At 31.4% G+C, this 14,936-nt stretch overlaps 1 protein-coding gene across 2 annotated transcripts; it reads right to left on the reverse strand.

Annotated features, from left to right (window-relative positions):
• Window positions 1–8,795: 8,795 nt before the first annotated feature.
• Window positions 8,796–14,915, reverse strand: LOC137838006 (AMSH-like ubiquitin thioesterase 1). Of its 2 annotated transcripts, none has more exons than XM_068647203.1 (14): window positions 14,523–14,915; window positions 13,435–13,499; window positions 13,218–13,293; window positions 12,955–13,134; window positions 12,714–12,811; window positions 11,975–12,080; window positions 11,848–11,894; window positions 11,226–11,577; window positions 10,961–11,050; window positions 10,499–10,561; window positions 10,334–10,408; window positions 10,089–10,151; window positions 9,793–9,845; window positions 8,796–9,256 (listed from the first exon to the last, which is right to left on the reverse strand). In XM_068647203.1, the coding sequence occupies exons 1-14, from the start codon at window positions 14,637–14,639 to the stop codon at window positions 9,082–9,084; spliced, it is 1,560 nt and encodes a 519-aa protein (XP_068503304.1). In that variant the 5' UTR covers window positions 14,640–14,915; the 3' UTR covers window positions 8,796–9,081. The 2 variants fall into 2 exon arrangements, with proteins under 2 accessions (XP_068503304.1, XP_068503305.1); XM_068647204.1 differs by having other exon boundaries at window positions 14,458–14,900.
• Window positions 14,916–14,936: the final 21 nt, after the last annotated feature.

Here is a 14,936-nt window from a genome sequence, read left to right on the forward strand (position 1 = left end):
AAAATAGGAAATTTAGTTGTATTAACTAGTTGAGAAAATGGGGAACAGAATTGCATCCTCTCTTGCATCTTATCATCAATTTTAAGGCAACAATTATTATGGTTAACTTTAAAAGTAAAGAAAAATCTGCTGGATTTGTTGAAACATGATGAAGTTAGAGTTCCAAGGAAATAAACAAATACAATTAATGAATTAATTAATAAAGTTCCCTTAGTTCAAAACCTTTGAAATGTGTTTGTTGTATAACTAGGAAAGAGGTGCAATGAAAGAACTTCTCATCTGCCAACAAAATCTGTAATATTCAAAGGAAGGTTAGTGCTGCAAAAATGTTACACTTAACCACTCTTCTATTCATTAGGTACCATTCTCACTCTCTTCACAAATTTCACATCATGATGAAGTTGACAAAGATCAACACCATAGTACCTTATTACATCATCATAGACATAAGATTTTTTTAATAATAGAATGGTAGATTTTTTAAAATTTTTCTATCACTTGAGGAGTGTACATCGTAATATATAAATTCTCAAAATCAAATTTTTTTTCGATTGATATTTTAATGTATATAAATGTTTAAAATTACTGATGGTTAAGGATCTTCTTCTTCTTTTTAGGTAGATTCTGATTTGGGTGAGAGGGAATTTTGTTGAGTGTGATTTAATCTCAGATACTGAATAGGAACAAAGAATCAACATACTTTTGTGGAGATGTCATGTCTTATATCCTTGACATGAATTATGTTGTTTTCTTATTTTTTGTATTATAGTATGTTGTATATTGACTAAATTAAAAGAAAATTATTGAATAGAAACCAATTTTAGAAATAAGAATAGTTAGTTGTTATATTGACTAAATTAGAGATCATTTTAGAGATTACAATTTTTTTTTATTTCTAAATTAGTTTCTATTATTGATAAATAATTTTTAAATTGGTATCTAATTAGCTACCAAATTTAGAATCTAAATAATTGGTAGTTAAAACCTTGATAGCTAATTAGATACCAATTTAGAAACTATTTATCAATAATAGAAACTAATATAGAAACCAATAATTTTTAATTTCTAAAATTAGTTTCTATTTAATGATTTTATTATAGTGTATACGCAGATTTTGAGACAGAACTAAGCATTTTATACCTAGATTGGAGTACCTCAACAATGTCATTTATATTATTATTTGTTAGTGATTAAAAAAAATAGTACCTTATTAGCATGGGAAGTGTTAATACCACACCCAACTATAAAAACTAAAATGCATCTACAATCTTCCCATGTTCTGAAAATGTGATATTGAAGTGTAGTTTGACAATTGACTCCACAATAAATAATGAACATTAAAGAGAAAGTTTATGTGACATGCTATCTATCCACTTTTACTTGCTCAATTGGTTTGATAAATGAATGAAAGAGACTTTTTTTTTTTATTGTTTTTAGCCTAAAGATTAAAAGGCCGGAATATGATGCTTGCCAAATATCATACCTTACTTCTATCAATGGCAAAATGTAATGTCACATAAATTGCTAGTACTTTTCATTCAACAGGTCAAATTCAATTTCTTATTATCAAATAAAATGCTATCTATAAATAAAAGAATTAATTTTGGAAGGTTCTTTTATAAAAAATTAAGTTAAATATAATTTTTGTTTCTCAATTTCACGTAAAATTAATTTTTATCCATAGTCTAAACTTTAGAATTTTTAACTATTTGTAATAAGTAAAGTATAAGAATAGGTTATTGTAATTTTCTTTTTACGTGACAAATATAATTTCAATATAAATAGCACACCAGATGGATCATTTAAGTTGAAGATGAAGAGTTAACTGAATGTTAAAATATTTTATACTGACTTATTGATAATCGATAACAGACTTATCGATAACACGAATACTATATATTATAATATTATATTAAAAATTTATTTGTTATAAAAAAATACATAATTTTCTTATTATAAATATTCAACAAGTTAAATTCGAATAACAGAAATAAAAAAAACATATTTAACCCTAATTTTTTTACGTACACTAGTGATCAAAATAGCATTTTGTCTAAGTTATTGAGTTGTATTATACATTGTGTGAGTTTAACTTTTTTTTTGTTGATAAATTTGTAAATTGAAAAAAAATATAGGTTTTTGAGGCCTTGATGGGCATGTAGTGTACATGGCATGGGTTGTGGGGGATGAGATATGAGGATGGAGCCAAAGTCTCTCCACCACATAATAACTATTTTCTTGATTTCAGCAAGACAAATATCCCATTTTTGTGAACTTGGCATGTGAACAATCTCCCAAATTGGAAAAATGAATAAGCTCATAACCTTGATGACAAAATAGTCCTTCAACCCTTATTTGGGATGCTGAATTCTAGCCACAACATGGGACCCTACCCCAACCACTATTTGAAGGACCCCCAAAACCATTTCTGGATCAAGAAGTGGCATCACCACAAAAAGTTGTTTGGTGCAAGAAAAGATGTAACCAAAAGTAAAATATGAACTAAAAATGCAATGCACTTTAGAGACTTGCCTCATATTCTCATCATATTGCTTTGTTCAATCCAAAATCACACACAGAAGAAAATGTATTTTGGCTATGGCAAATAGATAATAATTCGTTTATGTAGGTCGTGGTGGTTGTGTTGATGGTGGTGCACGTTAAGATGCCTTGTCATGTGTGAAGAAAAGAGCTTTTCATTGGGAGAAAAAAAAAACAAGTATTGAGGACACTGTTTCGTCATTTCCATGATAATCTTTAGTGATGGAAAATTGAAAATCTCCAAATCGAAACTAACCATTTTTTTTATCAACAATAAAAAATAAATAAATAGGAATCACTTGAGGGATGGTTCAATCTTTTTACAGGAATACATAAAATTATTCTCCTAGGTAGACACTCATAACAAATGGACTAAGAAACAGTCAAACCAAACCAAACGCTAACTAACTTTAAAGTGTCAGCCGCATACAAGCCCAATGATCCAAAACCCAACTAGGATAGGAAAAATAAGCTAAGCGGGACTTTGCAAATATCCAAGACCAAACATTTACTTGCACCGAAGCAAAAACTTCTAACACATCTGTCACTCCTCCATTAAAGATGACCGAGTTCCTATTTTTCCAGATTTCACTCACAATTCCAACCCAAATTGCCTCTCAAACATCATTAACCAAATCGGAAGTCTAGCTCAACCTGAACTGGAGAAAGTTTTGCAGAGGATCCAAATGAATTACGAATGACACTCCAAGCCACTCAAAGCAAAGACACCAGACCCTTCAAGCGAAGTCGCAAACGGAGAACAAATGACTTGACTCTTCAACCTTCCTGCACAAACAACACACAAAATTTTCAACCACCACCCCACGCCTTACCAAATTAACCCTGGACGCAATCATATTCTCCAACACCCTCCAAGCCATGAATAAAGCATAAGGCAAGACTTTACACCTCCACAACCTACTGTATACCGGAGAGGACTCCCCACCTCGATCCCTCCTTACCCGAACATAAGCTGAGTTAACTGTAAAACTTTGAAACCCCCCAACCTTCCAGACCCAACTATCCACCTCCCCCAAACCCAACTTCACCCCTTGTAGCAACTGACCCAACTGCTCCTCCAACACCTTCTCCCAATCGAAGAAGGATCTACGCCAGCTCAACTGCCAAATCCAAACACCTTTAGACCAATTTCCGAGCTCGACCACCTTAGCAGCTTTGGCCGAGCTAAGAGAGAATAATCTCAAAAAAACTCCCTCCAAAGCACCGCAACTCAACCAGCTGTCCTCCTAGAATGAAATTTCCTTTTTATCACCAACTTTCCACTCAACCCCATCTTCAAAACTTTTGTACCAATCCTCTGAAGCCCACACCTCCTTCAAATCTTTCCACCAAAGGGAGCCCCTACTAGGTTTAACTTTCGCTCTCAAACTTCTCCAACCACCGTATTTAGAATCGAGAATCTCTTTCCACAGACCTCCCTTAACCGTACCCCACCTCCAAATCCACTTACCTAACAGAGCCAAGTTAAAAGTCCTTAAATCAATGATTTCAAGACCCCCGAAGTCCCGAGGCTCGCACACCTTTTTCCAAGAGGCCCAAGCGATCTTCCTTCCGTCAGAACCCCACCCCCAAAGGAAATTCCTTTGGATCCGAACTAACTTGTCAGCCACCACTTATAGCACTTTGAATAATGACATAAAGAATAGTGGAATTGAAGAGAGAACTGACTTAATCAAACAAATCCTCCCCGCCATCAACAAACACCGAAATTAACCAGGATTCACTCAAAACATTAAGATGTAGTGTAATTTTATTGGGAGTGTATTTGAATTGAAATTGTATTAATATGACACAATTTAATGTAATTAATTAATTTTTATAGAAAATCGTGTTATATTCATTTAAATCTAATTATAATACAATCGTATTAAGATGAAGTTTTTATTTATTTTAATAATTTTTTAAAATTTTACATATCTTAGTAATTAATATATAAAATTACTGTAATTTGATAAAAAAAATTATTTTTTTCATATTCATTCACAAAAAGTGGGTAAAATAAATTTAGAGATGAGTTTGGATCCTTTAATTATTAAAAATATTAAAATTTAGTTTTATAGATAAACAAATTATACAAAAAAAAATGAGTTTTTCAAATTTGCCGACACTTTTTTTATGTGATGAATCTTTAGTATTTAGAAAATGCTAGCCCAAGAAAATAAAAATGACTAAAATAGGACATTTTGTAATTTCAAAATAAAATAAAATATATGTAAAACCTAAAGTGTAAGTTGTTTTCTCGTCAGTTATAAATTAAAATAAGTGGTTACATTTTTACTGTGAAGTTCCAAATTAAAAATAAAACAAGTATAGATTTAAATCTTTTAAATTTTATATAATGGTTTTTCTGAGTTTTTTAAATATTTAACAATAAAAATTACATTAATCGGCACCAAACCTTTTTTAAAGAGTGTAAAAGTTTGATGGTACAAGATTTTTTTAAAGAGTGTCTTCTAATATTAAAAATATACAATGTCATTAAATTATTTTATAGATTCAATTTTGTGTATATATAATAAGATATATTAATATTACATTGGTTTACTAATTTCACCAAAATCTTTATACTCTTTGATTTCTTCTTTTTTCCGTTGTTACTATAATTTTCTTCTCCCATGTTGGATTAATATTTCTCTTTTTATGTAAATTAATAAGATGAAACTCCAAATTTGATAGGAAAATAATAGTACTATATGCTACAAATTTTGTTTCATATCTAGTCCTAGGTTTTTTTTTTTTTTTTTTATTTATTTTAGATTACAAATTTAATTTAAAGTTATTAATATATTTTAATAGTTTATTATGTTTGGCTTAAAAAATTTGGAATAAAATTGGGATATTTTATGAAATATATGCATGTGAAGAAACATATATTATATGAATAATATTGAAATTTTCTCTTATAAAAATACATTATATTAAAGTTGTTATGAAATCAAAATGGTAAATCATATATTTGTTATTAGGTAAATTATTATCACCAAACCTGCAATTCAACTTAAAATTAACAGTTAGATGTTTTTAGTGCAATTGTAATGGTTTAAAAAATATAAATAGCATATTAAATATATTTATGGATTGTATAATTCGTAGTATTAGTAGTTGACGTTTGTCACGTAAAATCAATATTAATACTAAATCCATCATATATTTCGTAATGTGAAAGAAATAAACAAGTACAAAAATGACATTGTCTACACAAAAATACAAAAAATTAAAGTTATGGTCTTAAATATGAAATATAATTTAAAATTATCGAATCTAATATAATTATAAATTGAAAAGATTTTTTTTGAAAATGAATTATTCTTTGAGATAAGTAGAAATTGATTGTATAAGTAAAACTATGTTTATTATTGTGTAATGGTTTATTGGACCAGGTTCAATATGTGGGTTAAGCAGCAGTATTACGTTTTTTAGTTATTTGATAAAAAAATTAATAAGAGTAGTAACCTATATAGTACAGACATTGACACGGGTACTGATACGACACAGACATGAACACGGATATACGTATAATCTCTAAAATGTAGGACACGAGGACACGAATCTATATATTATATAATTATGAATTATATAAATTGACAATAAAGATTTATGTGCACAAGTATGTTCCACATTATGTTTTGGAGCAAAAAGATATTTTTTCATGACTGGTTGAAAATGATTTATTTTTTATTTTTATAATCATAATAAAAATTTATACAATAAGTTCGAGTTTTTAGAAAATTAATGTATTTTTTCTTTTTAAAATTGTGTTAGAATCGTACTATAATGGTCAGAAATCCAACAAATACTTTTTGAATAGGACACTTCACGGATACGTGTCCTACAAATGTCATACGAGTGTCGGTGTCCGATATAAGTATCCGACACCGACTCGTCATTTAATATGAGTGTCCGAGAGCTTCATAGATAGTAACTATGCATATATTTTATGGTGTAGACGTTACAAATAAGGTTGTTATGATTAGTTGTGTTTTATTTAAAGTATCATATTATATGTTGGATATTTAACATTTTGTTTGTTACATTTAATATTATTAGATATGGTTATGGAGGTGTAGGGGCAATTGGACGTAGGAAGAAAAAATCTAGATCTGAGAACATTAATGTTATAATTGAAATGTACTATGGTTGTTGGTGGTTAGAGGCTTTGTCCAAAGCATTCTCTTGCATGCAAACAAATTTGTAACATGTTATCCGAAAAAGTTGAAACTAAGGTAGTAATAATATGTTGGAAAAGTTTTGAGATTATTAAATAAAGTTAATATGCATATTTGATGTCTAGTTGTTGAATGAAATTTTGTTTCATTTATTGTCTAAATAGAGATTATCGTTGAAATCGGGATAGATCTAAACTTCTAAAGATGTTTTTCTGATTTTTGATGTTGAGTTTCAATTTCTAAATTAAAAGACTTTGGTAGTAGTTGAGAATCGAATTGCAAACATGGTAAATAATTCTACTATAAACACTTGTTACGAACAATGTTATGAATTATATATTATTTATAGTTCATTTTTTTCACGTCAAAATGGTATCTATGATGTTTGATTGAGTTGTTTTGAACTATAATACAATTTGTATTAATATATTTCATAAAAATATGTAAATATACGATTGAAAATCTAATAAAAGCAAGAATAATAATGTATAAATTGAAATATGAAAATAAAGTCAAAATATATGCATAATGAAGAACAACTACATTGGATGTTGGATATGAATATGCATTTGAAACATGTATTTAAATAGAGAAAACAAGTAAGGTTTCAAAAAAGACTATGTATATAAATTCTAGAATTAAAATTAAAATTATTTTTTGTTCATCTGTAAATTGTAAATATTAAATGGTATCAAACTACATTATTTAATATACATGCATTTAGAAATAAAAATAAAACGTGTATGTTCTTAATACAAGACTTTACTTGTCATTGAATTGAAATTTGATTGGAATAAAGATGTTGATCAATCATGTTATAATTTAGCTATGCATGTATGAACCTATCTTCCAAGTGACCTGTAATGAATCCATTGGGATAAGGCATAGATGAGTAGTAATTTTAAGTTCTTTTTGTTAATCTGTAGTAACTTTCCTATCTTTCAACAGTAGTAAATTCTTCAAGAGATCAATATTTAGATGGAATTCTACATAAAAAGAAATTAGTTTATTTTTTGTAGGTATGCAAATTGAATATTATATAATATGAATGTATTGTACTTGGTCTTCTGACTATGTTCCTTTAATTATATAAGATTCCATTTGAAAACCACTCTGAAGTATTGTTTCATAGTTCATCTAGTTTATTAGTAGTATTAGACAAAAACATAATTAGAAAGTTTTGTTATGCAGTGGGCAAAACCCCAATCCTAGGCTTCCTTAATAGCTTATATGTATTTTGGTCATCTACTAAGAATCCTAAAACCAAGCAAGTTGCTCTAATGGGATATATTGTGTTCTCCACGGTTCTAATATCTGTATAAGATATCTGCCCTTTCACAAATGTTAGCATTCTACTTAGGTAGAAAAGTTCTTTAGCACTTGGTGGAACCACAAAATTGTTAGCATTCTTCCATGTTTGAACATGTGTCCACCTTTTAGGTTTCTTTGTCATTTCGGCAACTAAAATTATCAATGTACTCATGCTTATTGTGTGAATTAATGTAGCAAAAAAAGTAGAAAGGTAAAATTTATTTCTTTTGTAAACTTTTTAGTCTTGTGAAACACTAAATAATTAAACAAAGTGAAAAATAGTATTGAATCTCAAAGAAGTTCTTGGTATTTTCAAAAACGTCCTAGAATTTATGTATGTTCAGAGTAATGCTGGACTAGAAAATCTAAAGACTACAGCTGAGAATAAAGCATAAGAACTAGATATAAATAACGAAGAACAAGACAATTAGTAACAAATAATAATAAACTATTCTTGTTACTGTAGGACATGCAAAAGAAAATAAAGCTTTTCAAGATTTAAACTTGAAATTTTATTTGAGATCATTAAACTGGTGAAGTTGACAAGTGAGGGGGGAGTGGGCGAATATCATTATCAGAGTCATATGTTTTGGATTGCATCAAACGGAAGCCAACACAATTAGAAGCAGAAGATGCATCATTCTTAGGTTACTTTGTAATGATTATGAGAGGACATTTCATTTTTTTTTATTTTTTTTTTTTTGATCAGCATGAGAGGACATTTCATAAGTGAAGGAAGTCATGAAGAATTCAAGATGCGATAAATAACATTTCAAATCAGTATATGCATTCTAACAGCATAGTGAGCAGTAACCAGTGATAGGATCTTCACAAGTTTGATAGCAATACAAATGTGCATGCGTGCATGCAGCACAGCAATACGAACTTAAAATTAAACAGTCAACGAGCAAGATTTCTTTTTACAAACACGACTGGGACATTCCTTATGGCCACAGCTGAATTAATGGTAAAAGTAAAACCTATATGTATAAGAGGAAAAAGCTTGGTCTATATATAAACAATGATGGCATAAATAACTCTCTTATCGAAGATCAATGACATCAAAATTTAAATCTGGGTTCATGTATACATCTGTACATGTCTGGTAAATAGGACCACCTTCTGGAGGCGGATTGTGTGGATGAAAGCCACGCTGATCACATTGTTTAATCACAGACATTCCACCAGGGCTGGTCAACCGAAAAATGCCATGGTTTCTGTGCATTCAAATTGGAAAAAGTAATTATAAAACATGTAGGAAAAACATCTCAATGACAGCTAACACATTAATATTCAGAGACCAAAAAATTCAAATAATGATGACACAATGCCCGAAATTCGATACCTTGCGTAAATATGATAATTTATCTCCAGTTTTATGGGGGCAAAGGGGTGGTCAATACGCTGATGTAGGAATATGCCAAACAAGAGGGAAGCAACTATATTCTTTTCAAGTATTCTTTTCTTGACAAATATTTTACTCTTTTTTGAAACATGGATTATTAACTATTTGTAGGAACAATCATGGAATTCGAGATCTGCTTAATATTTCTCCATGTTACATTATTAAAAAAAATGCTTTTGCCTCCGTTCCAGATTCTATTATGTCTTTGGGATTCCTAAATTTATAATGTCACGTTTCTATATAGCAAACTTGCGATCATTTTAGAATTTGACAAAAGCATTAATTCTGTTACTGAGATGCGTTTTCTATCATCCAATTCATCAAAAGACGTCTGAGATGTGATCTTACCTTGTACTATCTTTCGGCGCCATGACTATTGCAACAGATTCTGGCAGCATAATCTAAAGAAACAAGAATTTAGATATGATCGGTTAATAAAGTTAAAAAAACTGATTCTAGGATGGCCAGTTACAATAATACAAAACAGTACAAGAATTTAGAGACATAACTAGAGAATAAAATATTCCTATCATTAGTAGTTCTACAGTTTTCACTTCAACCATCTCCTCATTAAACACAACATGTAGACGTCCAAAGACAAAAACAAATAATGTCTTTGGAGATTAATTAAAAGATGAACTCACCTGATAGGAGTAGTGGGTGTGCAGATCAATTGACGACATGAAACAAGATTGTGTAGGATGTGTCTGTCAATTCAGAATAATATAGTTCAGTGTTACAACAATGGAAGAATAATAAAGTAAAACTATAAGAAATGCGGGTAACCATTGTATTTCTTCAATACACCAGATGAAAATGCGCTTACAAAATGACAAACAATCTTCCCCAATCTGTGCTAGTTTCTACCAAACACAGTTTAGAAACTCACATGGATCCACCCAAGGGGAAAAAGAGATCGTTTATCCTGCACTTCAAATATTTCCTCTTCATTTGTAGTCTGACACTGCTCAGGAAGAACAGCGATAAATGTAATGTTTACAGACTAATAGTAATACATATTCCCCAAAATATTTAAGGTCAAAGAAAATCTTACAGAATCTGATGTTGACTCTTGCTTTGGGATTATAAGGGCAGTGATATAAAATTTCCTGTTTTTCTGCAGATCAGGTGTTTTACAAAATTCCAATCAATATCCTAACAGTTGAGCATAAAATATTGAAGGCTAGAGAGACTAAGCCATTGGAGCTCAACTAAACTTTGGAAAATTTTACTAACTAGTACATACAAATACCATGCATACGTCAGGTTGATCCATAATAAATAGAAAAGTCAAAAAGGGAAGTGTTATTGTATTTGCACAAGAACATAAGCATACACTATATAGTCATACATACACACACACATAGTTGCAAGGATTAGAGCAATCAGTTAAATACTGTTTCTGAGTCACTTAATCCAGAATTCAATTCAGGGATTCCAAGACCCTTCTTGATCTACCTCTGCATGTAGCTTTAGGTTAAGACAAATGAAAAAAAAAAAAATGAGCAGCACTTACAAGCAAACCGGCAAGGACACCACAAGTCTCTAAATTTTTTTTTGTATTTGACTTGGCAAGCTTCATAAAACTCTCCATCAAAGAAGTTGACTGAAATAGAAACAATTATTAGAAAGAGGAAATGAAGTCAAACTTCATTCAATGATAAATAATTTAGAAATTGTAAAACTAAATACTCAACACGAACTTAACTGTGCCTCCTCCCCAGAAACATCAACCTAAAATTAATACACAAAAAATAGATAAGAAAATGCCATTGACTCACAATGTGCAGTTGCAGAGGAGCCTCCGCATGAACACAACTATCTGTTGATGAAATCTCTGCCTTACATCCTGCCTCATGAACACAAGGTGACACTGCAGAGACCAAATCTTGTACCTCAGCAAGTACAGGTGGAGGAGAAGGCTGCCTGATAACAACCTCTACTTTAGGAGTGGTTTCTGTTGTTTCAAAAGAAATAAGAGAAGGAGGTTCCTGATCATGCTGAAGTTGAGGCTGGGGCTGGGGCTGGCAGTCCTCACTTTGGGTAAGAAGTGAATCTAAATCTGACTTATAGTGTTCTGCAATGCTATTATCTTTCTTACTCACAGATTCATGTTCCAAGGAATGTTGTAGGCTGTATGTTCCAAAAGTAGGAAGGACATAATCACATAGTTAATATAAAAATAAATAGATAAACCAGCTCCAGAAGCATCATGGACAACAATCTTGGTTTTTAAAATATTGAACTCTGATGAACCAACGAATCCTTTTAAAAGATGATTTCAAATATAGTTCCATCATTTCAAAAAAGGCTACCATTGACATACAAATAACTTTTTTCTTAGAATAACTTGGAAAGCCAACAATAAAGAAAGCACTAGAGAAACTTAAAATAAGAAATAACCTTGGTAATTCAATAGGCGACAGATCAATGTTGTTTGGATACCTGATCTACATCCACATCCAGACAAAAAAGTCAGGACAATCATCAAATAGAATAGAATTAAAACATAAAGATCCAAAACACATACCCATTTATCAGTGGAAGGTGGTCTCCACTGCCCCTTTAACCCATTGGGACCAAGGATAGAATGTCTAGAGAGAGTTTCCTCCTTTGGAGGTGGAAGAGTTATAGATCTACAAAAGATCAGCAAAAATGTAGGGAACCTCTTATTTTCCAAAAAAAAGAGCCCGGACAAGTAATCTTTGAACTAATTTGAAAAGCCAACATAGACTAAAACTTTTATTTCAAGCAGTGCTACTAGATCAAACATAATAAAGCACTTTTTTAAACCAAAACTATCATCAAACCTTGCTGTATCCGGTTGCTAGTTCTTGAAGATATAAATGTATTTCCATTTCCCTATTATTTAATTTATTTACATATAGTAAATTCTCTTTTTAACTTTCTAAAGTTTTTTACTAACAATTTTTTCAAGGTTTTCCAATGAAATTCAGAAACAGGAAATCATATCCAGCAACATCTTAAAATTTCGTAATGTATCTGCAATAGTATACAACCCAAATACTCTTTTCAGTTTGTAACAAAGATAAATTGCATTTCAACCAGCAGCTGGTTATAAGCCTGGAAAAGCAAATGTTATAACTGTCATGATACTAGAAAACAACCAAAAGATGAAAGGAAAGCTTCCCTTCACATTACTTTATTCCCGTGAAAAAAGAAACTGACATGTCTATGCAATACCTGTCACAGTATTACCACCACCACTAAGAAGTCAATTATATATTAATTTTGACTCCAATACTTACAGTCTTCGTACATGCTCTTCCACAGGCCTGACATAAGAGAATTGTTGGGTCCTAGATCCTTGGTAAAGAAGCTCCCCATTAATAGTAGGTCTGGCTGCCTGGTCAAATATACAATAATGTATGGATGCTAAACTTCTTTTCAGAAGGGGTAGAAAAACATAAAAGATTTTATTTTAGGGAAAGATTATTACTAATGAATGACAACCTTCGTCTGAGTGAATTCTCATGCAACAAATTTTACCTTTATTTGGCCATAACTGGCTGATGTTAGCTTTTTGACGGGAGAAAAATCCAGTGAATTATTTGAATTAAATTTTCCATGCCCATTTTGTTGGTATGGGAGATTGTTGTTAAGCTCGTTGATCTTCTGTTGGACCACTGGTTTCAATTTCTCCAGTTCATTCAAAGAAATTAACAATTTCTATAGCAAGAAATTAAAAGTCAGATTAAAATTAGGATTTTATAGAAACAAATTTCACTTGGAGAATAGTGTCAACAATTAACCTTTTTCAATGATTCTTTCTGCCTTTGTGGAGATGATCTATAATCTCGGTGACGTGGTATTGTCTCAGACACCAAACTAAAACCAAACAAAACAAAATGAAGGACCCCTCAACACAATTCAATGACAAAGTAACAAATACAATCAAGTCCAGATTTTTAAAACAGTTCAACTAACGGAAAAAATACTACATACCAAATATTGATGCAAATGCTTTACCTAGAAAATCTTAAAAGCATGACATAAAGGTCAATAATATTCTTCTCAGCACGGAAGATATCAGCCTGCAAAGTTAAAACCATAGTTTGAGCTTGCAGTTTATGCAGTGCAACTAAACAGTCAAGAACACACCATGAACACAAATAAATAAAAAATAAAGCATGACCGTAAATTCCAGGACGGAAGAAAATACATTAGCAGAAACAACTATCAGTAAAAGCACATAATATGCTGAGACAGAGAAAAAATTAATCACCAGCAACAATAGTGCAAGGGAAAGGCAAAGATGAAACCAGACAGTTACATTCATGCACGTCATTTTTCATATCACTCTAGCATTATCGCATTTACTATCCCGTGGTACATTCTAAATTCTAACGAAATTTGATAAGCAAACCTAAGATGCCCACATTACACATTCAAATCTAACAATGCATTTCATGATTAAACAATGAACTATCTTAAAAGAATTTGAAATATTTTGTAAAATCTAAAGCTTTCTGTGCAAGTCCTAGTTAAGTTCAATTCTTGTCAATACAAAAGAGGTACACTCTAGAATATAGCCAATTTGCCAGCTTTACGTGCAATTAGTAGATTCAAATTGTCTTCAATACGAATAAAGAGAATAAACCCATGTTCTATGGTTTACATATAAATGATACTCTCACGAGTAAGGGGACGACTAAAAACCCCCTTTTAACTCCAGTTATTACTCTGATGCATTCAATCTCTTTCATAGGAACTTCTAAAATATTACAACGACATTTTACACAAAATCCCAAACGAACAAAAATGCTTCTCTTTCTTATCAAATACAAAAACCACCACCTCTATCCCACAAAATATTGCACCACATTCAGTAACATAAATTGCACTTTTCAGTAAACCTATTATCCTCTCTCTCTGATCAGCGAACAATAAAATCTATGAATTGAAATAAAAGCACATATTTATGAAAAAAAAAACGTTAAATATTTCTCAGAAGACAAAACAAGTTCTAAACTAGATTCTATCTATCCACACCTAGGGTTTTCCGTCCCAAATTCCCGGACGCGACATTGAAATAGCAGGAAGACGAAGAAAAGGACCTGTCGGAGGATGTTATCGGCGATGCGATAGTAGAATCGAAGAGCGATTCGGTTATCGACATCGAGTTTCTGAGCACTGGCAGCGATGTTGATCCTGTCCGAAGAAGAGGACCTCATCGGTTTCTCTTATCGTTTCACGCAACGCAGCGTTTCACCGTCGTCGTCGTCGTTTTCTTCCTATAAACGCAACGACGACACCGACACTGCGCAAAGCGAGGATGACGAAGCTAACGGCGATCGATCATCGACGGCGGCGTAGAAATCAGATCGGGTTGAATTGAAGCGATGACGTGAATGGATGCGAGAATAGTAATTTGGAGTTGTTGTGAGGGCAAATGTGGAAACGCAGGGTTGCTTCAGGGTCCTTTCTTTTATAATGGAATTTTATATGTTGTTGCACCATATAAATACTTT

This window comes from Phaseolus vulgaris, chromosome 4 (assembly GCF_000499845.2).
Source record: "Phaseolus vulgaris cultivar G19833 chromosome 4, P. vulgaris v2.0, whole genome shotgun sequence".
Classification (NCBI taxonomy): Eukaryota; Viridiplantae; Streptophyta; class Magnoliopsida; order Fabales; family Fabaceae; genus Phaseolus; species Phaseolus vulgaris.

Excerpts from the sequence above, each read along its gene's own strand:
- LOC137838006 (XM_068647203.1), bottom strand. The coding sequence starts at position 14,639 with ATGAGGTCCTCTTCTTCGGACAGGATCAACATCGCTGCCAGTGCTCAG. Across the intron at positions 13,500-14,522 it reads CCGATAACATCCTCCGACAG|GCTGATATCTTCCGTGCTGA; the intron begins GTCCTTTTCTTC and ends TTAACTTTGCAG. Across the intron at positions 12,081-12,713 it reads GAAGAGCATGTACGAAGACT|ATCTATAACTCTTCCACCTC; the intron begins GTAAGTATTGGA and ends GATCTTTTGTAG.